The 23334-nt window shown below is 38.8% G+C and overlaps 2 protein-coding genes across 2 annotated transcripts in view; one reads left to right on the top strand and one right to left on the bottom strand.

The window, feature by feature from the left end:
• rassf4a (Ras association domain family member 4a) overlaps window positions 1–23334 on the bottom strand; it is a 45272-nt gene that overhangs the window by 3792 nt on the left and 18146 nt on the right. The window contains exons 4-10 of the mRNA XM_041789469.1: window positions 11330–11436; window positions 10124–10203; window positions 7351–7520; window positions 6872–6973; window positions 6739–6790; window positions 4722–4843; window positions 824–921 (exon numbers count right to left, since the gene is read on the bottom strand). Coding sequence (XP_041645403.1) covers window positions 824–921; window positions 4722–4843; window positions 6739–6790; window positions 6872–6973; window positions 7351–7520; window positions 10124–10203; window positions 11330–11436 — 731 coding nt within the window. The remainder of the gene's footprint in view (window positions 1–823; window positions 922–4721; window positions 4844–6738; window positions 6791–6871; window positions 6974–7350; window positions 7521–10123; window positions 10204–11329; window positions 11437–23334) is intronic.
• On the top strand, window positions 15337–17146 carry LOC121511004 (protein DEPP-like). Its single transcript, XM_041789471.1, has 2 exons — window positions 15337–15477; window positions 16527–17146. The coding sequence occupies exon 2, from the start codon at window positions 16528–16530 to the stop codon at window positions 16921–16923; it is 396 nt and encodes a 131-aa protein (XP_041645405.1). The 5' UTR covers window positions 15337–15477; window position 16527; the 3' UTR covers window positions 16924–17146.

Here is a 23334-nt window from a genome sequence, read left to right as displayed (position 1 = left end):
TTTTCGTTCAATGTGAAATATTTGGCAAGAAATTACTACAAGCATGCAAAAGGATGCAATGCACCCTAATTACTGGATGCGCAATGTTGAATTTTTGCAGATTTCAATTATAAACTGATAGTTCCAATGGGATTGGGATATAACCACTGGAGCAGGTTGTAATTAATACATTCATGCTCATAGCAGATGCATGTGAGCAGCTCCTGCAAATCATTTGCAACATGCAGACAGTAGCAGAGTTAACTTCAGTGAATCCCTGGAGGCTATGTTTGCATAAATGGTGAAGGAAGATGGGGTCTCTGCCATAGCACTACATATCAGGAGATTGTTTGGTCTGATGAGGATGATTCTACGTTTAAGGATTCTTTTGACCTAGTTATTACAATATTGTGTATTTCTATTTCTTTGCACTTCAACAGAAAAAGATGGACTTCAGCTGTGGTGCCTCACATGTACATCTACGTATTTAAGATGGTGGCTATCAGATGCAGTTTCAGGCCTGAAGAAGAGCATTCTGACTCACTTGCTGTTACTATATAAATCCTTAAATAAGAGTTTCCCTCTGTGCGGATCTTTTTTTTGGCTGTTCAGATTGGATCCAGCACTAAAAAATCAGTATAATGAAATATTTTGACTAGAAATTAGATTAACATGTTTGCAAAGATTTGAGTTTTTGCAGCACACAGATTCTCCTCATAGAAGGCCTTGTTTTGACCCCAGCAGGTGACGCACATATTTTCCTCACATAATGAAGCACGTCACTAAAAACTGCTGTGTCACTAGTTTTATAACTGTTTACTGAGTAATTAAACTCTTGACTTACTTTTTGGTTAGTTTGTTGATCTCACGCTCTTCTTCCTCTTTCAGTTTCTCCACAAAACTGTCCAAAACAGGAATCTCAAACTTTATGTACTGGGCAACCTGCAGAGATAAAGTTTTATAAAAGCAGGAGATGATGCCATGATATGTCCCCAATGATATTATACTATATGGATCTTTACTAGAGAGGCTTTTGTATTGTATCCAAAAACATGGAAAAATAAAAATTACATCACAAACAACAAAAATGAGTGAGTTTAACATCAGCAGCATACAATGATGTATCTAGACAAGAAATACAGGACAACAGTTTTAAAGAATCAAGCCAACACAATAAGACAACCTCTCTGACCACTTTATTAGGTATACCTTTTCAACTGCTCATTAACTCCTAAATCAATCAGCCAATCACCTTGCAACTAATGCATTTAGGTGTTTTGGTCAAGATAATGTGCTATAGTTCAAACTGAGCATCAGAATGAGGAAGAAAGGTTTAATATAAGTGACGTTGAATGTGGCATGGTTGCTGGTGCCAGACTGCCTGGCCTGAGTAATTTACAAGGTGTCGATGCACTGGGGTTTTCACACACAACCGTCTCTAGGTTTTACAGAGAGTAAACCAGTTCAGTGAACGGCAGTTCTCTGAGTCAAATGCCTTGTTGATGGCAAAGCTCAGAGGAGAAGACCATACTGGTTCAAGCTAACAGAAAGACAGCAATAACTCAAATAGCCACTCATAACTACTGAAGTGTGCAGAAGAGCATCTATGAATGTACATCATGTTGAACCTTGAATCAGATGGGCTACAACAGCAGAGGATCACACCAGGTGTCACTTTTTCCAGCTAAGAACAAGAAACTGAGGCTAAAATTCACACACAGTCATCTAAATTGGACAACAGAAGATTGGAAAAACATTGCCTGGTCTGTTGAGTCTCCATTTCTGTTTTTCCCCCATTAAATATATGTATTTCTGTGTTTTTATGCCTTTATTTTAGAGAGAACAGTGGATAAAGTTGGAAACGGGGGGGGGGGGGGGGCAGGCCGACCATGTTCATGGGGCGTAATCTGACTGCTAGGCCACCTGATTATTCGCTACATTTGAATAATGGGGTCAGAATTTGGTATGGACATTATGAAAGCTTGCCAGACCACCAATAAAATATGGCACGTTCAAAGTCACTTAAAGGTCCAGTGCGTAATATTTAGCCAAGTAGCATTTAGCAGAACAAATTTGGTTAAAATAAACAGATTTGTAAGAAGGTCTATCAAAATTAGCGTTAAATCCCTTAAATACAAAAAATGCTTAAAAATGACACAGAATAAGCAATTTCTTCATACATAGGGAGGGTCCTTTCCATGGATGACGCCATCTTGAATTTTTGCATTTTGCCTGTTTCTATGGTACCACAGAAGGAATCAAATAAATTACACATGTTTTTTTTTTTTTTTCCAAATTCCACTTGCTCCCACAGTTTCCATCAAAGAAATGAGCATTGAATCTGGAACTGACTGTTTCATGTTCATATTAAATTTCACACACTGCACCTTTAAATCACCTGTCACCCTACTCTGTTAATCAGTTTGAACTTCAGCAGATCGTCTTGACCACATCTTCATGCCTAAAGCCTTGTATGCTGCCATGTGATTGGCTGATTAGATATTTGCTCTAATGGGCAGTTGAGCAGGTGTACCTAATGAAGTGCTCGGTCAGTGAATAAACACAATAAAACAACAAAATGTACAATACTAGAAATTGCATTAAAGTTAATGTAAATAATCCATAGAACTCAGAATGCACTGGAAAAAAATAGGCCACTCACTCCAATAGCCAGTGGACAGTGATTTCTGTGTTTAAAGGGGACATATTATACAAAAATCACTTTTTCAGGCTTCTCTAACAAAAATATGTGCCCCTGGCCGGTCCACAATCCCCCCAAGAATCAGATTTTACCCTCATGACCTCAGGTGGGGAGTAAGCACCCGCCCCCAGGTTCGGTTGGCCCTCCCTGCTTGGAAGAAAGTTCAGCCCTTGTCTACTGATCCTCCTCAGCAGCCAGCTGAGATGCTGGATAGCTCAGTGGGTTAGCCTGCTGACTTTGATCTGGGATGTGGATGGTTCAAATCCCAGTCAGGTCCATAACTTTGCATTAAAGTGTCTGTAACATTGTAATATCAGGAGTGCCACATCCATTTCCTGAGAGGGGTGTGGTCAGAGTGGAGTCAGACAGCTCATTACTGTTTAAAGCCACAGAAACAGCTTGTTCTGAGAAGGGCTGAAACACAGATTTATAGAGCAAAAATCCTATACTAGAGTGTTTTTTCAGCAACAAACTTCAGAGGCATGTTGTGGGGACCTCTGAGAACAATATAAACTTGTCTTAAAAGGGTAAAATATGTCCTTTTTAATCCTGAGTAATTAGGATTTTAGGGGGGGCTTTTGCTTTTATTTTGATAGGACAGCTTAAGAGAGACAGGAAATATGGGAACACACAAAAGGGGAAGGCATGCACCAAACATATGTCTGTGTAGGTTCTCATTCATCCAGGTCATGGTTATCCAAATCTTCAGCAGGAGGGCAACTGGACTTGACTGAGGTTCCATCTCTGAGTTCAGAACGGAAGAACCCTTTTGGAGGAGAGGCGAGACGTCTTCAAGAACCTCAATCAAGTCCAGCTGTACTCTTGACAAAGATTTGGATGTGCACCAAACAGCACCAGGACTGGGATTCTCAGAGGACTGTGGCCTCTGTACACAGGCGCCTGCTCCACCAGATGAGCCAAACCAGCATCAGAGTAATCAGGATTTGATTTCTGGTAAGGAGCATTGTTAATGAATAGCTAAATGTAATCCTTTAATGCTCTGAACAACACAAACTTGTATTCACCTCTATTGTATTAGGGTTGATCCAGTAATAATGAGGGATATTTAAAATCCTGCACAAATAAAAAAACAAAACCAGGGCTGGATTATGATAAATGTGGACCCATTTTCATGCCTCCAGGGCTGAAGGCATTATGTTTAATAGTTGACATATCATGTCTGTGCACACGTATGTCCATCTGTATGCCTGTCCCGGTTATTTTTGTGAATGCAATATCTTAAGAACGCTTTGAGGGATTTTCTATGAAATTTGCATAAATGCCCACAGTGATTCAAGGATGAACTGATTAGATTTTGGAGGTGTAAGGTCACTGTGACCTCAGATCTTGAGAGCGCAACATTTCAAAATTTATAGAGGGATTTTTGTCCAATTTGGCCCACATAAACACTTGATGGTGAAGTAAGTAACCTTTGGTGGTCAAAGGTCACTACAACCTGGTGTACTGTGACATCTAAGGGTCCTTGTATCATACTGTAGCTTCTTAGGAGCTACACCGTATTTAAAGCATTGTCTTTTGAGGACAAATTAACTCCCATATACTTAGTTTGCTTTGTTATCCAAAGTTTGTTGTAGAACGAAATATGCACCTCTACCATTAATCAAAAAATCACCCCAGCCCTTCTTCTTGACCACTTTACATACCATCCAGTAATAAAGGCATAAAACAACCAGGCGTTGGTTCTAGTTTGCTCTAGTTTGTTCTAGTTTGTATGAACTGACCCTTCTGCTTGTATAACTGAGTTGATATTTATGAGTCTGACTATTATCATAAACAATCCAGAAAGCCCGGCATCAACAATCCGGTTTATTTTTATCCCTTCAGAGCAGACACAACATGCAGATGTTCATCTAAATCCATTGTTACATCAGGATAGCTCTCCTCAACCTGCTAAATTTAACCTGTCTGTCATGTTTCCATTGTATCATTGTGTGTCTATATTGAGGGCAGCACAAAAAAAATAAAAAAAGGGGGTCACTGATTGAACAAGCTGGGAAGAACAGAGGGAGGTGTGGCTCACATCATAAGTGACTTCCTCTCCCAGGTCGGCCTCGGTGATTAAGATCTTGGAGATTTTCTCACAGGGTCCGTAAAGCACACGAGCCACCAGCGGGTATTCGCCATCTCGCAGACGGGTCCTCTCTGCAAGGTCAAAAACAAAGAGAACAACTGACCACAAAAAGTACATACACAAAAATAACACTACAAGTGGAAAGCCCAACTTCAATGAATTCACATGAAAGCAAGTTTTCCCTTCTCAGGAAAGGAATCTAAAACTATTTCTAATGCAGTGTTTAGTTTGCAAGTCAAACAACAGAAGTAAATTTTATGAAAAAAAAAAAAACATATATATATATATATAATACTGACTTGGTTTGTTTTAACTGAGCATCTTTGTATCTTGATGACATTTTAAATGAGGAAAATTTCAATTACTTTAAAACTCAAATAAATGTTAAATATACAAACGTCTGGAAATAAGATATATAAAAACTTTAGAAGAGTGATTCCCAAACTTTTTTTCCTAGGGGACCCTCCTACTCTTATCTAAAATGGAAATTTACTCAGACTGATCAACTTTATAAGTTGACTTTAAAAGGGCAACATTTAATACTTTTTAGACTCTGAAATTTTGAGTTTTATCTCTATTAATTCTGACTTTTTAAACCCAGAAACTGAGATTGGTTTCTTATAAATACACGACTTATAATCTCAAAAACTCATTTTTGTTCTTGAGAATGAACGAATAGTAATTATTTTTTATCCTTTGGGGTGGCCCTTATAAACTGTTTCATGTTTCTAGTCATGCTTTGAAAGTATATCACATTTCAAGACAGTAAACAAGTACAGCTGCTTACCCCATTGGCAGATTCAGCAACTCAGGTCTGTGATATCTTGAGATAAGATGCTAACTTGGACTTGTTATAAAAAGTGTAATTATTATTTTTTTGTCTAGAAACTATGTTTAAGGCTTCACTTTCTTTGATTTGAGTTTTGCAGCCCAGAGACTGTAAATGAAATGTAACGCCACTATGTTACACAAACTATATAAAACAAGCTTGACAGGCAGCCGTTATTGTTGTTCACTGTCAGTGGAGCCGGTTGATAAATCAAACTTTTGCTGAAGCTGGGCGGGAGAAGAGCAAAAATATCTTTCTCACTAAAAATACTTCAATTGTAGCTCTCTGTTCTTCTTTAAAAAAGAAAAGTCAAATTCTGATAAAACTGCTACAGCTGCATCTATGTTAATCTCTTCAATAGCTGCCATTGTTTACAGGCTTGCAGTGAAATTAAACCTCACCTGTAGCTACTGCTTCTCTTCAAATGACGCTTATTGGACCAGTCATTCTCTAGCCAGAAAAAGGCATTTCAGCTTGAAGCTTAACAAAATGGATCTGACTGATGAAAGACATGGTATCTGGCAAGTGACTATGCAAGGTTACATCAGCTTTGGATTTTATAAGAGTTATTCATAACTGTGGGCATGGCTGATATGATTGCAACCCTGCAAATCGTAGCTGTTAGTCTGGAGGTTTAAAGCCCGCCTGAGCTGAGCCACAAATAACATTCGCATCAGCCACTTCCAAGCACACATGACTCCATGATAGTTTTGCACAATAAAATAAAAAAGGCATATATTCTCTGCTAATGTTACCCTGATTACCCTATGCTATCAGTTTAGGCTGCCAGGTCATGAGGCTAAATTATAGGGAAGCGTAAACTTGCTAACAGTACTGCTTGCTAGTAGTTTAGGCTAAAATGCTTTTATAATGTACTAAAGCTGTACCAGGTAAGAAGTTCAAATCTGTCAAACTATGTCCAAACATTTAGAAGTTAACTTACATTAACATTAGCCCCTTGTTTTTCCAGTCTGTGATCAGGGATTGGCCTAGTTATTTTAGTTTAGATCCACTTAAAAAAAAAACCTGGAACACAGTTGTATGAATTATGCCTAAATTTTAGTTCCCCCCCCATCAATGTGACATCTAGTCAGAGGAAGAAGGCTGTTGTGTGGATGGTCATCAAGGTCATCTTACCACCAGATTCGTGCACCATATAAAGCACAAACTCTTCGGCTTTGTTCTCCACCTAAAATAGCACACAGAACATGTTCAGTCTTAAATTTTACTGAGACAACATTTGAGGTATGAGATATGTCTTAGTGCTTACCCTAAACTTGTGTAGCAGCAGGTTAAGGACTTGTACTGTCGTCATGGAGCTGTTTACTCGTACATTTGTGACTGAACCGTATGCAGGAGTAAATACAGATGTCTGAAGGCGGAAGAACAAATCTTTAACAGAGAGGACATAAAGTACTGACTTTGCTCTTTAAACATCTGTGAGTTTAGATAGACGAAATGATTCCTGGATTTGAACACCTTGGACATTTTGGTCCGGATATCTACAACACAAAAGAAATCCTTCAATCTGCAGCTGGATGAAGTTCAATAACAACACACACAGGCTGCATTTAGGAGAAACTAATGAAGGATTCAGTGGAACATTAACGTAATCAGCTCACAGCAGGCTATTAGGAAGCTCAGCGTTAGTACAGGAACACCCGGACAGGAAACTTCTGCTACTCTGCACCTGGACATCAGTCAACAGCGGGATACACTAATGTCACAGTGTGCATCTGTTCGTCGTACCTTATGGTTGTAAAAGTGTCCGTTGATTGAGAACCTGTGTGTGCGAAGGCGGTGCAGGTCTCTGGCAGTGCGCGTGTTTGACCTCCTCTGAACGTGCATGAAGGAAGCATCACTTCTGGTTCTGAGCAGCTGAGGAGAATCCTCTTCCTCTGGACTGCCCACATCATCTCCTACACGTGAAGGAAAAACAGCCCCTCTAATTAGAATGTGCCTGATTTTTACAGACGTCAGCATTTCCTGGGAATTTTGTGGGGCTGTAAAAAAGAAATGGACAATTTCTCGTCAACTGTTTGTACAATACGGAAGAGTATTGGGGCCACTGAAAAAAAAAAAAAAATTTCAGACGAAAATTTATTTTTCACTCGTGAGAAAAAAGTCAGAATTCTGAGATTAAAGTCAGAATTCTGAGATTAAAGTAAGAATTCTGAGAAAAAAGTCAGAATTCTGAGATTAAAGTCAGAATTCTGAGAAAAAAGCCAGAATTCTGACTTTATTCTTCAAATGAAAAAAAAGTCTCAAATTTTTTTTTCAGAATTCTGACTTTAATCTCAGAATTCTGACTTTCATCTCAGAATTCTCACTTTAATATCAAAATTCTGACTTTTTTCTCAGAATTCTGACTTTAAACTCAGAATTCTCACTTTAATCTCAAAATTCTGACTTTTTTCTCAGAATTCTGACTTTAAACTCAGAATTCTCACTTTAATCTCAAAATTCTGACTTTTTTCTCAGAATTCTGACTTTATTCTCAGAATTCTGACTTTAAACTCAGAATTCTGACTTTAATCTCAAAATTCTGACTTTTTTCTCAGAATTCTGACTTTATTCTCAGAATTCTGACTTTAAACTCAGAATTCTGACTTTAATCTCAAAATTCTGACTTTTTTCTCAGAAGTCTGACTTTTTTATCAGAATTCTGACTTTAATCTCAGAATTCTGACTTTTTTCTCACAAGTGAAAAAAAAAAAATCGTCTCAAAATTTTTTTTTTCAGTGGCCCTAATACTCTTCCATAGTACAACACTTTAATGGCCATCTTGATTTTTTTGTTGGACCATGTTTGTGTATGAAATAATTTGCTCATGCACCATCTCCTTCTAACTGTTGTCCAATGCACTATATGGACAAAAGTATTTGGCCACCTGGCCATTAGCCAGGGACAACAGGAGCTTTATAACCATCACTGCAGGGGCTTTCATGTGTTTTGCACTGAGCACGTCCAGATCAGTGGAGGACTGCAGTGATGGCTGTCCTTCTGGAACTTTGTCCCATCTCCACACAGAATCTCTGGAGCTGGAGTCCTTCATCACCTCTCTTACTAAGGCCCTCCCAAGGTTTAGCTTGGAAGAGTCCTGTATGTGATTGCTGTAGATCCAGGAATCAATCCCATGCTCGCTTTTAGCATACAGCTTGATGTCATCCATGTAGAGGATGTTTGTTTGAAACCAGTCCTCTGGTATTATTGCTCTCACAGGAGCCTCCATGTGGTGCTGAGGCAGGTTACAGGCCGGTAGTTTGATGGTGCAGTTCCCTTCTGAGGGAACCTTATGGTGAGGATTATCTGGCTTTGGGTAAGCCACTCTGGGTAGGTCCATTTGTGTTGGATGGAGTGCACCATGGTGGGAATCATGTCAGGCCCTGGCGCTGTCCAGTTTTTCATTTTTGATACTCTTTGTAGGACATCTGCTGCTGTGGTTCACTGTGTAAGTTCTTATAGCATTGATGTTTATTCTCCTGGCCTCTACTTCTCTGCAGTGCCTCATTAGGGTACCTCTCCAGTGCATCAGCTGTTGCCTATGCCGCCCTGATAGGGATTCGAAACCCCCTGTCTCCTGCATCTGAGTCAGTGTTGTAACCCACTGAGCTACCCAGGCTACACATATCAAGGTATGTACATGTATAACTATATACGTCCATAAGAAAAGGTAGGAAAACTGGAATCAGTCCCCCTTTATACCAAGATGGCCATCAACATTAAAACATGTCAAATATCTGGATAGCTATCAGGGGCTGGATAGCTCAATGGGCTAGACCAGTGACTTCAGTCCAAGAGCTTGGTGGTCCGAATCCCAGTCAGTAGAATGGGAATCAATATCCAGTCTGGCCCCTCGGGCAAAGTCCCTAACCCCTGGAACTGCTGCCTACCTCTATGTAGGTCACTTTGGATAAACGCGTATGCTAAATGACATGGTAATATTGTTTCCAGTTCTAGAAACACTAGAGTAAGGGACTACTTCCAAATCAAAAGCGCATGTTTTGAACAAACACAAACTCTCACTCCTTTGAAATTAAAGTACAATTAAAGTACCATATTAATCAACCATACTGCACCCCCACTGTAATCTAGGTTGTGAATGTTGAACCCTATTATTTCTGAGTACTCAGCATTTTAATTTAAATTTAAGATGGCATTAAATCAACACGTGACAAAACAGGGAAGCCCAGACTTATGTTCTTAGTAAGAGGGAGAAACATCCACTAAAGAAAAGTCACACTTCTTCTGCTTATTCTCTGGTCTAGAGAATCACTCACTACATGTCAGCAGTTAAAATAACTGCATTAAAGGCAAATATCTCTCATCCTGTTTATTTATAGAGTTGATCTGATCTCGATGGTAAGCTCTGTTCAACACGTGAGTAAACCTTTCCACTGGAAATGCTGAATGAAGCACCTTTGGCTCTCTAATCTGTGTCAGCATGTGTGCAGTAATCCATATTAATCCAGCAGGTTTGTGTGTCTGCGTGTGAGAATGACTCCACGTGTGTGATACCTACCAGCTGGTCCATTTTCACTGCTCACTGAATTATTGTTAGACTCCTCTGATAACTGCTTCCCCACAGATGACCTGTCATTCCTGCACAACAAAGAGAGAGAGAGAAGTGTTTCTGTCAACACACTTCACAGTTTACATTCAGTTTTTGTAAAGATAGCTATAAAATACACTCACTGATCACTTCATTAGGTACACCTGTTCAGCTGCTCATAAGCACAATTATCTAATGAGCCAATTATATGGCAGCAGTCAGGTAGGCATGACGACATGGTCCAGACAATGTGCTCAAGTTCAAACTGAGGATCAGAATAGCTAATGAGGAATAGGAAATAAGTTAAAGAAGAAGCTTCAAAAACTTGATGTTTGAACTAGCTAACTACAACAAAGAGAGCACAATCCAATAAGTTGACCTTTTAAGGTGCATGGAAAAAAATACTCACAATACTGAAGGGTCTGTACTCAGAGATGTCTTTTAGAAGTTTGTTTTATCTGTAGACCTGGCAGCAGTCTTCCTCAGTGTCCTTTTTTTGAACTGGCTAACTGGCCTGGCAGCCTACAAGGCTTATAAAAGTAGTCACCCCCCTGGATGTTTCATGCTTTTACTGAGTTTATAAAGCAACCATGGTCAATATAATTTGGCTTTTTTTTTTGACAACAAAAAATTACAAAAAAAAAACACCTCTTCAATTTCAAAGTGAAGTCTCAAGTGATAGAAGTATAGAGACACCTGTGTCAGGAACCAGTCACTGGTTAATCTGTATTCCTGGCTACCATTACACCATGAAAACAAAAACTGTTCTGGAGTGGCCGAGTCAAAAGCCCAGACCTCAGTCCAATAGAGAAGTAGTGGCTGGTATTGAAAAGGCTCTTCTGGTTTTCGCACATTGATACACCAGTTGAATTACTAAATCTTCCTGTGGTTCAAGTAGGCAATTTGAATTTTTGACTTTTACAATAAAATTTTGTCTGTTTTTGTTTCACCTTTCTTTGATTCTATGACATCAGAACCTCCTTTTTGACAGTCAATTAAGCCACAGTTGATGGGTTTTACGATTTTAAAGCCCCCAGATGTTTCTTATCACATAATAAAGGGTGGAGATGCTGGGAAAATTGATTTTTAGAGGTTGAACCATCTGTGACCTAGCTAACAGGCTATTTCACTGTTGTTAATGGCATCTGTGTTTGAGTTTTGATCAGGTTTTCTTACCGGTTCAGATGAAATCTTTCATTGTCATCATACATCTGAAGTCTGATTGGTCGACGTAGACCCCAGTAGATGTTCAACAACCCCTCTAGGATAAGCTCTCCATCCTCCTGCACACAGAAACACACACAGAGAACAATCATTTGCTCAGGGGGGATATCCTGCTGGCACTCTGCCACAGTGGCTCAGTATCAGGTGTACGTGCAGAAACCATCGCTCTCAGCTTCAGGGTGAACCCTCCCATGTTGGAGGGACCCTGCAGGTTTGACCCACCCTTTTTTATACAGGAGCAAGGGTGAAGTCATGTCTGAGAAGTCAGCAATAATGAGAACAAAGAAGAACTGCCGTGGGTCACGTACACTCAGGAGGAAAACTTTTGATATCACAAAACTGAAACTCTTAATTTAGACGAAAATGAAAACACTGCTGTGCTGAGTACAGAGAAGAAACTGTGTCACCATAATGTTACAGCTGTTTACAAGTGTGGGAAAACAGATATTCATGTAAAGTGCTTGCATGTTGCATGGAAACTGGTGTCAGAGATTGCACAGCATGCCATCTTTAATACATCTATCGTATTAGTATCAGTATTGAATGAAATATTTCACCACAAATGTTGCTGTTTCGATCACAGACTGTCTCTGTGCATTTCTTCTTTCTCAAAAGCATCCTCTCATATCATCTCTGTATCTAATTTGTAATCCTACAGTACAATGCAAAGCTTTCAAATCAGCTGATGGAAGAGTCCAAGAATCAATCTATCTGAGATTTTCACACCAGTGATTTCCACACAGCAAAAAGAAGCTTACTGGACATTTTTAACCTCAGTAGTCAGACTCATTAGCTGATGAGATGTCAGTTAAATGTTTGTGGTAAGCTGAAGTTATTTTAAGTGAAACTTCACCAGGGGCAGTTTTAATTTGGAGGCAATATGAGGCCCAACTAATATGGCTAAAAACAATCACAGTGAGTGAACAAAACTGGTGCAATATCAGTTTTTCTGCAACAAATCAGACATTTTTACTTATCACACACCAACTCATTGTTTCAAGACATCTATAAGGATCTATTTAACTATTATTTGCTTGATTAGTGATGTGTTGTTTGTGAACGAGCCGGTTCAAAGAGCCAGCTCTTTGACATGAACGATAAGAGCCGGATTCCATTTGAGAGACGTTTCATATCATTATTACTACTAGCAATTCCATTTTTATACAGATTTGTATATCTGTGTGTTATTTGATTGCTTAGTAGGGATAAGATTTTATTCTCTATCCCAGGCCCACCATGCATTAAGGACTCATGTTTGATGGTGTAGCATTAATGTTTTATTTCAGGTGTCATACAGCCCAGCCAATGAGCAGATTTGATATGACCTGCAAGGTGTTTTGGGGAGACAGCTGTTTCAAAAAATAATTAGATGATATTTTCAGCTATTTTAAAAATTGTGCATAGTTGGAGTAAAATGCCTGTCCAAATATCAATCATAGGTTATGATATTGCTAATATTGGCAGGCCAAACTGATACTTCAAGAGCTGTTTGGAAGCAGAAAGAGCTGTCTCTTTTTGCTGAACCGAACCAAATGATCTGGCTCACTGAAAGGGCTGCAATCCCCATCACTATTTGATATGAAGACATTTAGAGTCTTTTGAGGGGCTTGGACCTTGCTGTTGAGGCCTGGGGTCCTCCCCAAGGATGATCAAAATCTATACTGATGCTTTTCAATTCCCTCTTAGCCCCATATTTACACTCAAAATACTCATCTTAAACACTTTAGACATATACCTCATGTTTGAAGTACACCTGTAATGACTATATCTTGAAGCCCTTGGAGCATGCAGCTCCAGGCACTTGCCTACCTTTGCATAAAGATAAAACCACCTATGAATTTCCCTGTAGGTGCAGGGAAGCATTTATATCAAGAACAGTGCTTAACAAATTTATTAGACCACCTGTCATATTTGTCTCAAAGACCATCCAGCATCATGAAGTGCTTTAACGCGGACTCTTTCATTTTCAGTGAGCTCTCCACGTTTTACCATTTAGAACAGGAATGAGGGATTTCACACTGAATTCACCCAAATTTGAGCCGGCTCATTGGGCTTCTCTGAGAAGTCAGAAATTAATCAAGCATAACATTCAACCACCAAAACTCATTTTTCTGTTCAGGAATGCAAGTAAATAACTATTATTTGACATATTAACCAAGAAATATTAATATGCTTTACTATTTTTTCAGTTTTTTGTAAATCAGTACATTTGAAAATTCATGGATAACAATAATAATTATATTTTAGCATTAAAAATATCATTTGGGTTAAAGAGCTTCTATATATTGGTGTATTAACCATTGCAGAAAAATAAAAAATGATTTTGGTAATTACCAGTGCTGTCAATTTAGGGCAGCTGTGGCATAAACCTTACTTTAATTTGGGTTAGGGCGGTCTAATAAATTTGTTAAGCACTGTACATCACAGGAAAGTGCAAAAAGTAAATATAAGGTATTTAGAACGAGATGCCAGTCGTAACTGCTATATTCTTTCTGTAATAAATGATGTACAGTGAATATGACAGCGTTGCTGTCGGGCATTAAACTCTTATCTCCAAAATCAGCATGTTTTATAATGAAATAATCACTGCCTTCTTCCTTTTTCCTTTTTAAGCTAAAGTATGTGAAAGTTTTGCATTACTATATGTATATTATTTTAAAAGTTTAAAAAGATGTCTTAAAAAGTTTCTTCTATATATACTTTTAAATTAGATCTTCTAGTTTCTCAGATATTTCTTAAAGTTTTCCAAGACAGAGAAATGTTTAACATTTATAACTGTAACAGGACATGTCTTGTTACATGTCTTGGTGGCTGCCTAAGCTCATCTGTGTAGCATGGAGTCCATATGATCAATCACAGGTGGGGCCACATAGAAACCAGTTTGTGTCATTTGGCTGTCATTCTCCAAAACCAAGCAAAATTTGGTTTTCGACCAGTGAAAATGGAAATGAGTTATGGCTTTGTTTTTACCTTTAGGGCACATTGTGGGATTGAGGCACGAGCTTTTTTGCCACTTTTCATTGGTTTAAAATTTGTAAATCCTGCTGAAAGACAAAGAGAGTGACCAATACCATTGATTCATGCATGAAAAATGGAGGAACAAGCTTTTAGCAAAACATGTCAGTGCTATAGAGCAAAGAGGCAAGCCTGAACAATAAAGTATTTATGTGAATTATACGGATTTTAGAAGGAAAACTGCACAAATTTCCAATATGGCAGTTTATGTACTGATTATTTTAGTGCTGGAATGTGAATAAAAGATCTTATCTTAGTTAAATAAGCTTCTATTTGCAACAAAATGACTGTATGGTGAATACTGAGGCTGAAAGAACTGCATAAAATGAAGAAAATATTAAATATAATTGCTGTTTGAACAGTGTCCATTGTGATTACAGCAGGAAATCTGTATTTTTAAGCTCTATTAGTCAGAGCATGTGATCACTGAAGAAACTCACAAACTTAAAGACTAGATTAGGTCCAACATTTAGTTTTAAGACACTTTATAAAGTTTAATTCATTAAGTATTCCATCATTTGCATTTAAAAGTCCCTTGTTAAGTTTATCAGCTATTTATGACTACATTTGTAGTCGTGAGAAGAGTCCAACTTTCTGAATAAATGACAGTAGAGGAGAACAGTTCACTTACATCAGAGGAATGACTGCATTATAAAGAAGATAGACATGGTTTTGTTGGCATTTTTACATAACGATAACAATTTTATGACTCAAACATCATGGAGGAATGAAGCAGCAGAAAGTGGAAATTTTTACAGCGAGGGCAGATTGCTCCCAGAGCTTCATTGTTTCAGGAATATAAACACTGAAAGCAGCTGAACCACTGAACCTTTCCAGCCCACCACCCCTCTGCTTCCTGAACACTCCCTCACACAAACACAGCAGCACATACACACGATGACTGAGATGTGAGTAAGGTCAGCAGAGCTATTTTTGGACATAGCTGCTAATCACTGTGCCTCCGCCTGCTGCTATAAAGCCTGAACAGCCGCTCTGGTCCAGTCAGATTCAGCTGAACAGACGGCAGGACAATCACATCACTGTTTGACTCGGAGTGTGTCGATCCTACATCTGCGCCAGCAAAGGTGAGCGAAACTCTTCTTCTGAGTTCTGCTTTTAATATTCAGCAGTTTATAGAGGTTGGACTTTTGCCAGACAGAACTTTTAAAGACATTAATTTACAATCTTGTGCAAGACAGTTTTACAATTTAAATTTGTAAACATATTAATTTAACATAGTATCATTACAGAGTATGAAGCGGTCACAGACTTACTCTGATCTCCATTTGTGCTGCACAGAGAGTGTATGGATATATTTACAGCTAACTTTTGTTGTAGTAAATTTATTGGATATTTACATTCATAACTGATGCTACAGTGCAGAAACTCAAATCTTAGCAAAAGAATTTGTGTGATTTCAAGTGAGAAATATGTCATTTCTGTTATTTTAAGCCTCATTTATCAACCAAATCCAGATAAACACCTGATTCACTGACAAACATAAGGCCTGAATTGCTTGAAGAAAGATCACATTTTTCTAAATGCAGTGAGCAAAATTTACTTCAGTTTCATTTAATGAGCTGTAATGTCCTAAATAAGATGTGATGTCCTAGAATTTAAATTCTGGAAAATAGTTTTACTGACTATAGGAGATTCAGTCCTTATTAGACTAGTTAATATCTTGAAATAAGATGTCAATTTGCACTCTTAAGTGCAAATATGGCTTATAGTAAGTGTAATAAGATATTTTTCAACCAGAATTTAGACAATTACACAACCAAGATCTGAGATTCTGCAGTGTGCTGCTTGGGTTGCATCCCTGAATGGATTTAAAGACTATAAAACATGCTTTATTATTTTTCAATCTAACAATGATGAACCATTTGAAAGAAAAATAAGATTCTGGACTGCAGATATGACTTTTTGTATGATTTTGATTTAGATTAATTTAGCTATAATGAGTTTAATGAGAAATTTGGGTCAAAGTCAGAAAAAAACAGTTGAAAAGATTTCCCTTTTTTGCAGCGTTGTTATCATTATCAGATTTTTCTAATAGAAACGTTTTGTTGGTTTTCTGTCACTACAGCTGGTAAATAAAGATGATTAATTGTTATTTTTTTCTCTCTTCCTGCAGTATGAAACACAGACGTCTGCTGCTCTCACTGCCTCACCTACCCACCATCACTGAGACTCTTGAGGACTTGCCTGCTCACCCTTCACCCTCCCAGAGCTCCCAGTCTCTGGAAGACTACATGACCAGCATCCAGGCCCTGGCCTGCCCAGTGGAAGCCCCAAGCTGTGGCCCTGTCAGGCTCCAGAGGTCTCCCAGGCTGAGGAACCTCTCCAAGGGTCAGATGAAGCTCTCTGTGCCGAGCTCTCTCCCTCGCGGGTCGCCTCGCACGCTCAGGACTTCAAAACTTTACAGTTTGAGTCTGAACAGCTCGGAGGATTTATCTGCCAGGATGAGCAGGGAAAAAGACTGCAGGGGGAAAGACCCTGTGGACTGGCTGTTTGGACAGATAAGGACTTAAAGGGGAGGCCAGATGGGACCATGGTGGACTTTTCACTTATAATAATACACAGCTGGAAATGAAGAAGACGAGGTTTGATGGGACTCTGTGATGGGTCACGAGAAGAGTGGAGATTTATTTATGTTTTGTTGTTGTTTGCACTGAGGACTCAGGTCCACATGTTTACATAAGTTTATATTTTGTAATGTAAATTATGTACTTTTTAATAAAACTCTCAAAATCATAACAGTATTTCTTTTCTGTTTTCAAAGTTACTCTGTTGAAAGTCTGACATTATTACAGCTCCAGCGCACTTAAAATAGAGCTTAATCTGTAGCAATATTACAATTTGTTTTATTCATTATATGGCAAAACCATTTCTGGAACAGTCTGAAGATTTGTTTTAACCTCAAAAGTCAACTTTGTGCTCAGTTCATGCAGGAAAATGGAAAAGATTTCTGGTTACAGTTTTTCCACATGGGATGTTATGCTGCTGATTTTTATTCCACTGAGTCTCATGTGATGGATGTGGAATAAAACAATAGAATATAAAAACTGCTCATCTTGCAACCATGGATAAAATACAAGATCACGTTTTTTTCTGCACGTCAGTGGTTGGATGTATTTTCACCAGTGGTCTGGTTTGACTCAATACAGTTTGATACAGTAAACCCTGATTTTGGTCAGATTTCCACGGCCAACCACGCTCGCCTCGCTTCACCCTCCAGGGTGGGATAGGTACACTTGGTGCACCAACAGAGGGGTGCCAAAAAAGTAGGATGGAATGGATCTTTACCAACTTTGGTTCAGTTGATACCTAACTAAACTGAACTTGGTAGAAACATAGCTTAACAGGTTTAAAAAAACAGTAAGACCTCTGTTATTTTTCTGAAGTTTTGTCTTTATAATAAGACAGGTGCAAGCAAAACTCTAGCACACTTTCTGAATTGCAAAACTATGTAGGAAATGTCTTAGTTCTAAAACAAGAAATTACCCAACACTGGCTGGTCACTGAATCAAATCAGGTATGAATATAGTTTGATTTTCCACTAGTTTCATATCAAAGTTTAAAATTCTGATATCATCTATTTTCTTCCACTCACAGTGACTCAGATATTCCTCTCCTTAGTGACATATTCCAACTCCTCCTGAGGTTTTTGGAGGTATTCCCAGTACAGATTATATGAGATACTGTAAATAATCCCTAAAACAAGTCTTGGGTCTCTACCCGAGCTCACTTCCCAGTTGGACATGCCCAGAAGGACCTCCACAGGGAGGGAACCAAGAGACTTCTTAATCTAATGCCCGAACTAACTCATTGTTTAATGTAGAGCAGCAGCTCCACCTGAAGCTCCATCTGGACATCTGAGCTTCTCACTCTAACTCTGAGGCTGAGCCATGCCACCTTCAGAGGGATTCTCATTTCAACCACTTGTATCTTTGATCTCATTTGCTTGGCAATTTTATCAGTCCCACAGTGTCCCTTTGTCACATTTTAAAATAATAAAAAATAATAAGACAAATAAAATAATAGAAATTAATAAATCTCAAGAGGTGAGAAATGTGCATGTAACATAAAGGAAGCATTTCTACTTAAATAAAAGGTCTGATTATTTCTCTTTAAATATTCCTTTTATGCTGAAGAACCAAACACACCAGAGCAACAGAACTAAACAAAAAAAAAACCAAACATTCTGCTGCCTTCTCATGGTAATGAATGGTACTGCAGTGGTGGCTTTTTGAACTTAAAACTACCTAAAACAACCACTAGAGGGAGCCACAGTCATAACATGAAATATTAGGATGTTACAGACTAGAACAGGCAATGCATACAGCATGTCCTGTTTTACCAAGTTTAAATCAGACTGAAACAATCTGATTTTGCCAAATTACCATCTTAACAGTTAATTTAGTTGAAGGGGCATTTCAGTCTTTAAATATTTAAGTTTGCAGGTTAAAAGAAGTATAAAATATGCTTGGACATGGGCAGATTTACATGAGGTAGACAGATCGTTTAGGGGTTAATTATTGCAAGCGTGCATATGAGGTGAGGCATTCTACCAAAGTGAGCTTTCTTAAAGTAACAGAGCTACAATAAAGCCACAAGACACAGTAGGGGATATTTTGTAATAAGCTTGGCTTAAGTGTTTGTTATTTCTGCTTTTTCTTGTCGAGTGGATCAGAGCGACTCTGTGACTGTTGAGTGGAGATCAGTGTAACTCATGACTTGAAAGTATATTCCCCAAAATTGTATGAAAATGACATAAATTCCCCCAAACATTCAAACAAACTCCCTGATATTCAGTGACACCCCCACCCCCCCAAAAATGCCTCAAAATTTCTGAGGCAAAAAAACCCAAGTAACTTTTATAAAGGATGTTTTTCCAAAATGATACACTTATGTACTTAGTATTTTAAAATGTTACGTTACACACAAAATTTCATAATCTTTAGCAGTTTTTCACCTTTGACTCCACAGAGCTGAAATGCCTCTGGAAATGATAGCAAAATGACACCAGCTCTGTAAAAGCTTTTCCTCTGGGCAGTGATAGTTAAAAACATCAACAATTACATTGTTAATCACACCTCACACAGCTATACTCCCATTAGATGGACATGTTGGAGCATGTCTCCTCTACAAATATTTGGTTTAAGTTTACTGTGAGTGCCGCTGAATCTCAAAGCACCTGACATCCTCCCACATAATGACTCATACAGCACCTGACTACACCTGTAGAACATGACCGTGATGTCATTTCGACAAAAACACCTATAGATCTGTGTACCCTCTCTAACCGTCTCTGCTAATGTCTTTATTTACAAAGTGTGACCCAGTGAAAACAAATGCTCAGACATGTCTGGTATATATGAACACAGTAAAGCTCTGTCTGGATTGTGCTGTTGGTCTATGACTGATTTTCTTTTTAACACATTTACAAAAAGAATTTCCAAACATCTCAGACCAGCTTTTAAAATTCTGAGTCATGCTTGTCGCTCATCATACTCACAAATACTCACAGTCATTCTTGGGAAGGTTAGAAAAAATCATGTAGTCATCACAAGTGTATCAACTCAGAGCAAAAAAAAAAAAAAAAAAAAGGCAGAAAATAATATGAAAATCAGTCTTTTACCTCTTAAAACTTTACTTTTCATTGTGTGACAAAGTGACAGACTCTAAAATGAGGCCAAATTAGAAATATGAAATCAAACCATTGAACCATGCTGTTGGTCTTTTTGGTATAATCTACTATCAAATAAAAAGCACAACTAAGCAGCATGGCTAATTCAGTCCTGGCATATCACCTCATTCTTTTGAATTGGAAGAATGACCACCCACCCTCTTCTGGCTTGCAGAGTTGACTGGAAAGATCCATGCAGTCTGGTGGCCTTTCATTTTCTGTATTTCAGTTGTTCAGTTTTTGTGTTTTGTTTAGTTTAAAACTTTTTGTCCTATGCGTTGTTAAGACTTTATCTAAACCGTGTTTATGTGAAAAATTCTATCAAAATACATTCCCCCACATTCCCCATCCTGCTACAGAGCGACTCTTAAATTGAGTCAATTCTAATTAGCCCTGTATCAGCGGAGTTAAATATGTTTATGGCCAGTTTCAAAAACTGTTTTGGTCTCTACAGCACTCTAGAGCACTTCTGAGATCAGGCACTGATGTTAGACTGGAAGGCCAGGTTAACCATCTCCATTCCAGTTCATCCTTAAGGTGCTCAGTGGGGTAGTCAAGTTCTTCTTCACCAAACTCATCAAACTATGTTTTTATAGCCCTTGCTTCATGCACTGGAGCACAGTCATGTTGGAATAGAAAAGAGCCTTCACCAAACTGTTGCCACATAGTTGGAAGCATAGCATTGTCCAAAATGTTTTGGTATGCTGAAACATTGATATTGGCCTTCAATTGAGATAAGGGGTCTAGCCCAAACCCTGAAAAACAGCCCTATACCATTATCCCTCCTCCACCAAACTTCACAATTGGCACAGTACAGTCAGGCAGGTGACATTTTCCCGGCAGACTCACCCATCTGACCTCCAAACAGAAACGTGTGATTTGCATTATGTGCAATAAAGAGCCATAAGCTCTGTGCCAGGCCTGCCCCTGTCTATATGCAAACACAGCGAGTAGCGCCTCATCACTGTGGGGGGCCTCGCTTTGAGTGTTTATTTCTTCTCTCACTCTCTCTCTGGGCATCAGTCAGGTGTTTGCAAGATAAATATCATCCAGGTTAAGCATATACGACGTTGACCAAACAGAAACTTTACCTTGCCGTCAGACATTAGCAAACTAGAAAAGCCCTCGGAGAGCGCAGACCTCTGCCATTAGCCCTGTCTAGTGAAGAATCCTTGAAAAAATTCCTGGATCCGTCCCCATGTGCCCCCCACCACAGCATTTGCCGATTACTCCCTCCCCGGTGGAGTGGAAACAAACACAAACTAACAAACCCACCCGATCACATAACCTCCTTGTCGGATGTAATAAACCCTAAAGATATCATCGCGTCTGTCCCCCGTTATTCTGCAACCTTTCTTGTCAACTATTAACTTCTACCATTGTTTAGTTTAGTGACTTTATGATAAAACTTCATAAAGTTCCAGTGCTGGATCTGAACAGGAATTTATTGACATCTTTGGACTTCCTGGCGCAGAGCAGCTGTTTTAAAAATCAGATTGTGGGTATAAATAAATATAGACAGCGTATAGTTTACGGTGATTTAATAAAAGACAGGCTACTGGTGATGAGGAAGAGAAAGAAGCCAAATGGATGAGTTGCTGTGTGTGAATAAAGGGGAGGGGTTCAGGGATGTGCTTAAGGGGGCATGAGGGGGCAAGATCCTCTGGTTTATGCTACAATAAAACAGATAGGTAATAAAATGGGAGTAATGTTATAATAAAAATAATAAACCCACAGTGAATGCCTTAAAAAAGGACAGATGGAAATCAACATTCTTTTAATCTTGCAACAAGGAATGTGATCATTAAAATCAATGATAATTTTTGTGACGTTTTTCAGATAAAAATTAGTTTTGCTGAAAGACACAGGTCTGTGGTAGTTTTTGGTATGTTATCCTTCTTATAGTTATATTGAGTTAATTTTGCATAAATATTGTTAAATGAGTATGTTGGGTGATGGTGGTGGTGGGGGGCAGTGTTGAGGGCCTCATATCAAAGTCTGCTTAGGGCCTCACTCTGGCCAGGGGCAGCCCTGCTCTGTGCTGTAAAGTCAATTTTTCACTGACATCCTTTTTCGTTAATCATGTTAATCTTTTTCTTTAGGGTTTGATAAATCACAATTCCTTGTCTATAATCGTAGACTGTGTAGACAGGGGATTGCCACTGGTTGCAGAATCTCATCTGGATATCTCTCTGAAGGGTTTTTTTATGAGTTTAGGTTGTGCAGGGCAGTCAGGATAGTTGCTGCCAGCTGTATGGCTATAGTGATAAAGAGACCTGTTCTTACAGGTTTCCTGGCTCCTGTTTATCTAACATTTGTATGCCCATGAAGATCCTGTTGAGCAAACCCATGTCCTCTGCACAGACCTCTGAGTGTCTTTAGTCTTTAGTGTGTAACCACAGTCATCTAGTGCTATCATAGTGTCTCTACCTGGGGAAATACAGGCAGAGGTTCTCGTTTTGATAACTTATCATTCTTTACTTGTGAGGAATCAGTACCTCTGATCTCTTTGGTAATCTTGTCTTGAACATTCGTGGGCTGTTTCTGCTGTCATACTAGTAAATAAATAAGTACATCACTCATCCTGCTTTCCTCTAACAGTCAAATGATAAATATTTGCCGCGGAAAATGTGGGGAGATGAGTGCTTCTTTAGCATGCTGTAAATTGTCTTGTCTGACACTTACCACCCAGCAGTGGTTACAGGCTTAAAAATACCAAAACAGAAACCATCAATCTAGTCTCTTATGGTCTTGTTTGCTTTAAAAGTCATTAAGAGGCATACGTATTAATTCCAGCATCTTTACACTCAGAAAACCCCTGACAGCAGTTTTAAACTCTCCAGCTCCACCCTCAGATTCACATCTGGTCACTTCTGGATGCAGAAAAACAACCTGACAGCCAAAATGCCCAGCCTGGCATTGAAAAACATGCCTGTGACGTCACTGTGGCTCAATGCATTATTTACACAGTTGTATCATAAGACCACAGTAAGGCTCCATCTGGAAATGACGGTCATGTCCACAGCTGGTTTTAATTACTCACTCGTGCTGTCACCGTGTTTTCGAGACATTCACATGAGGAGTTTCCGACGTTGATCCCGGGCAGCTTCGGTCCGGAGGATTTCACCACTTTGACCCTCTTACCGACAAATATCTGATGAGTCATTTTAAGCCGTCTGCTGGCAACAAGCTCTTCAAATGTTTCAACCAGATAATGTGTCACAGTCTGACCTACATGTACTGACACAATTTT

Source organism: Cheilinus undulatus, linkage group 6 (genome assembly GCF_018320785.1).
Source record: "Cheilinus undulatus linkage group 6, ASM1832078v1, whole genome shotgun sequence".
In the NCBI taxonomy this organism is placed as follows: Eukaryota; Metazoa; Chordata; class Actinopteri; order Labriformes; family Labridae; genus Cheilinus; species Cheilinus undulatus.
The sequence above is the reverse complement of the archived record's forward strand: the minus strand, read 5'-3'. Positions and strand labels throughout refer to the sequence as shown.

What these genes read in the sequence shown, in the direction of transcription:
- LOC121511004 (XM_041789471.1), top strand. Translation starts at nt 16,528, where the DNA reads ATGAAACACAGACGTCTGCTGCTCTCACTGCCTCACCTACCCACCATC.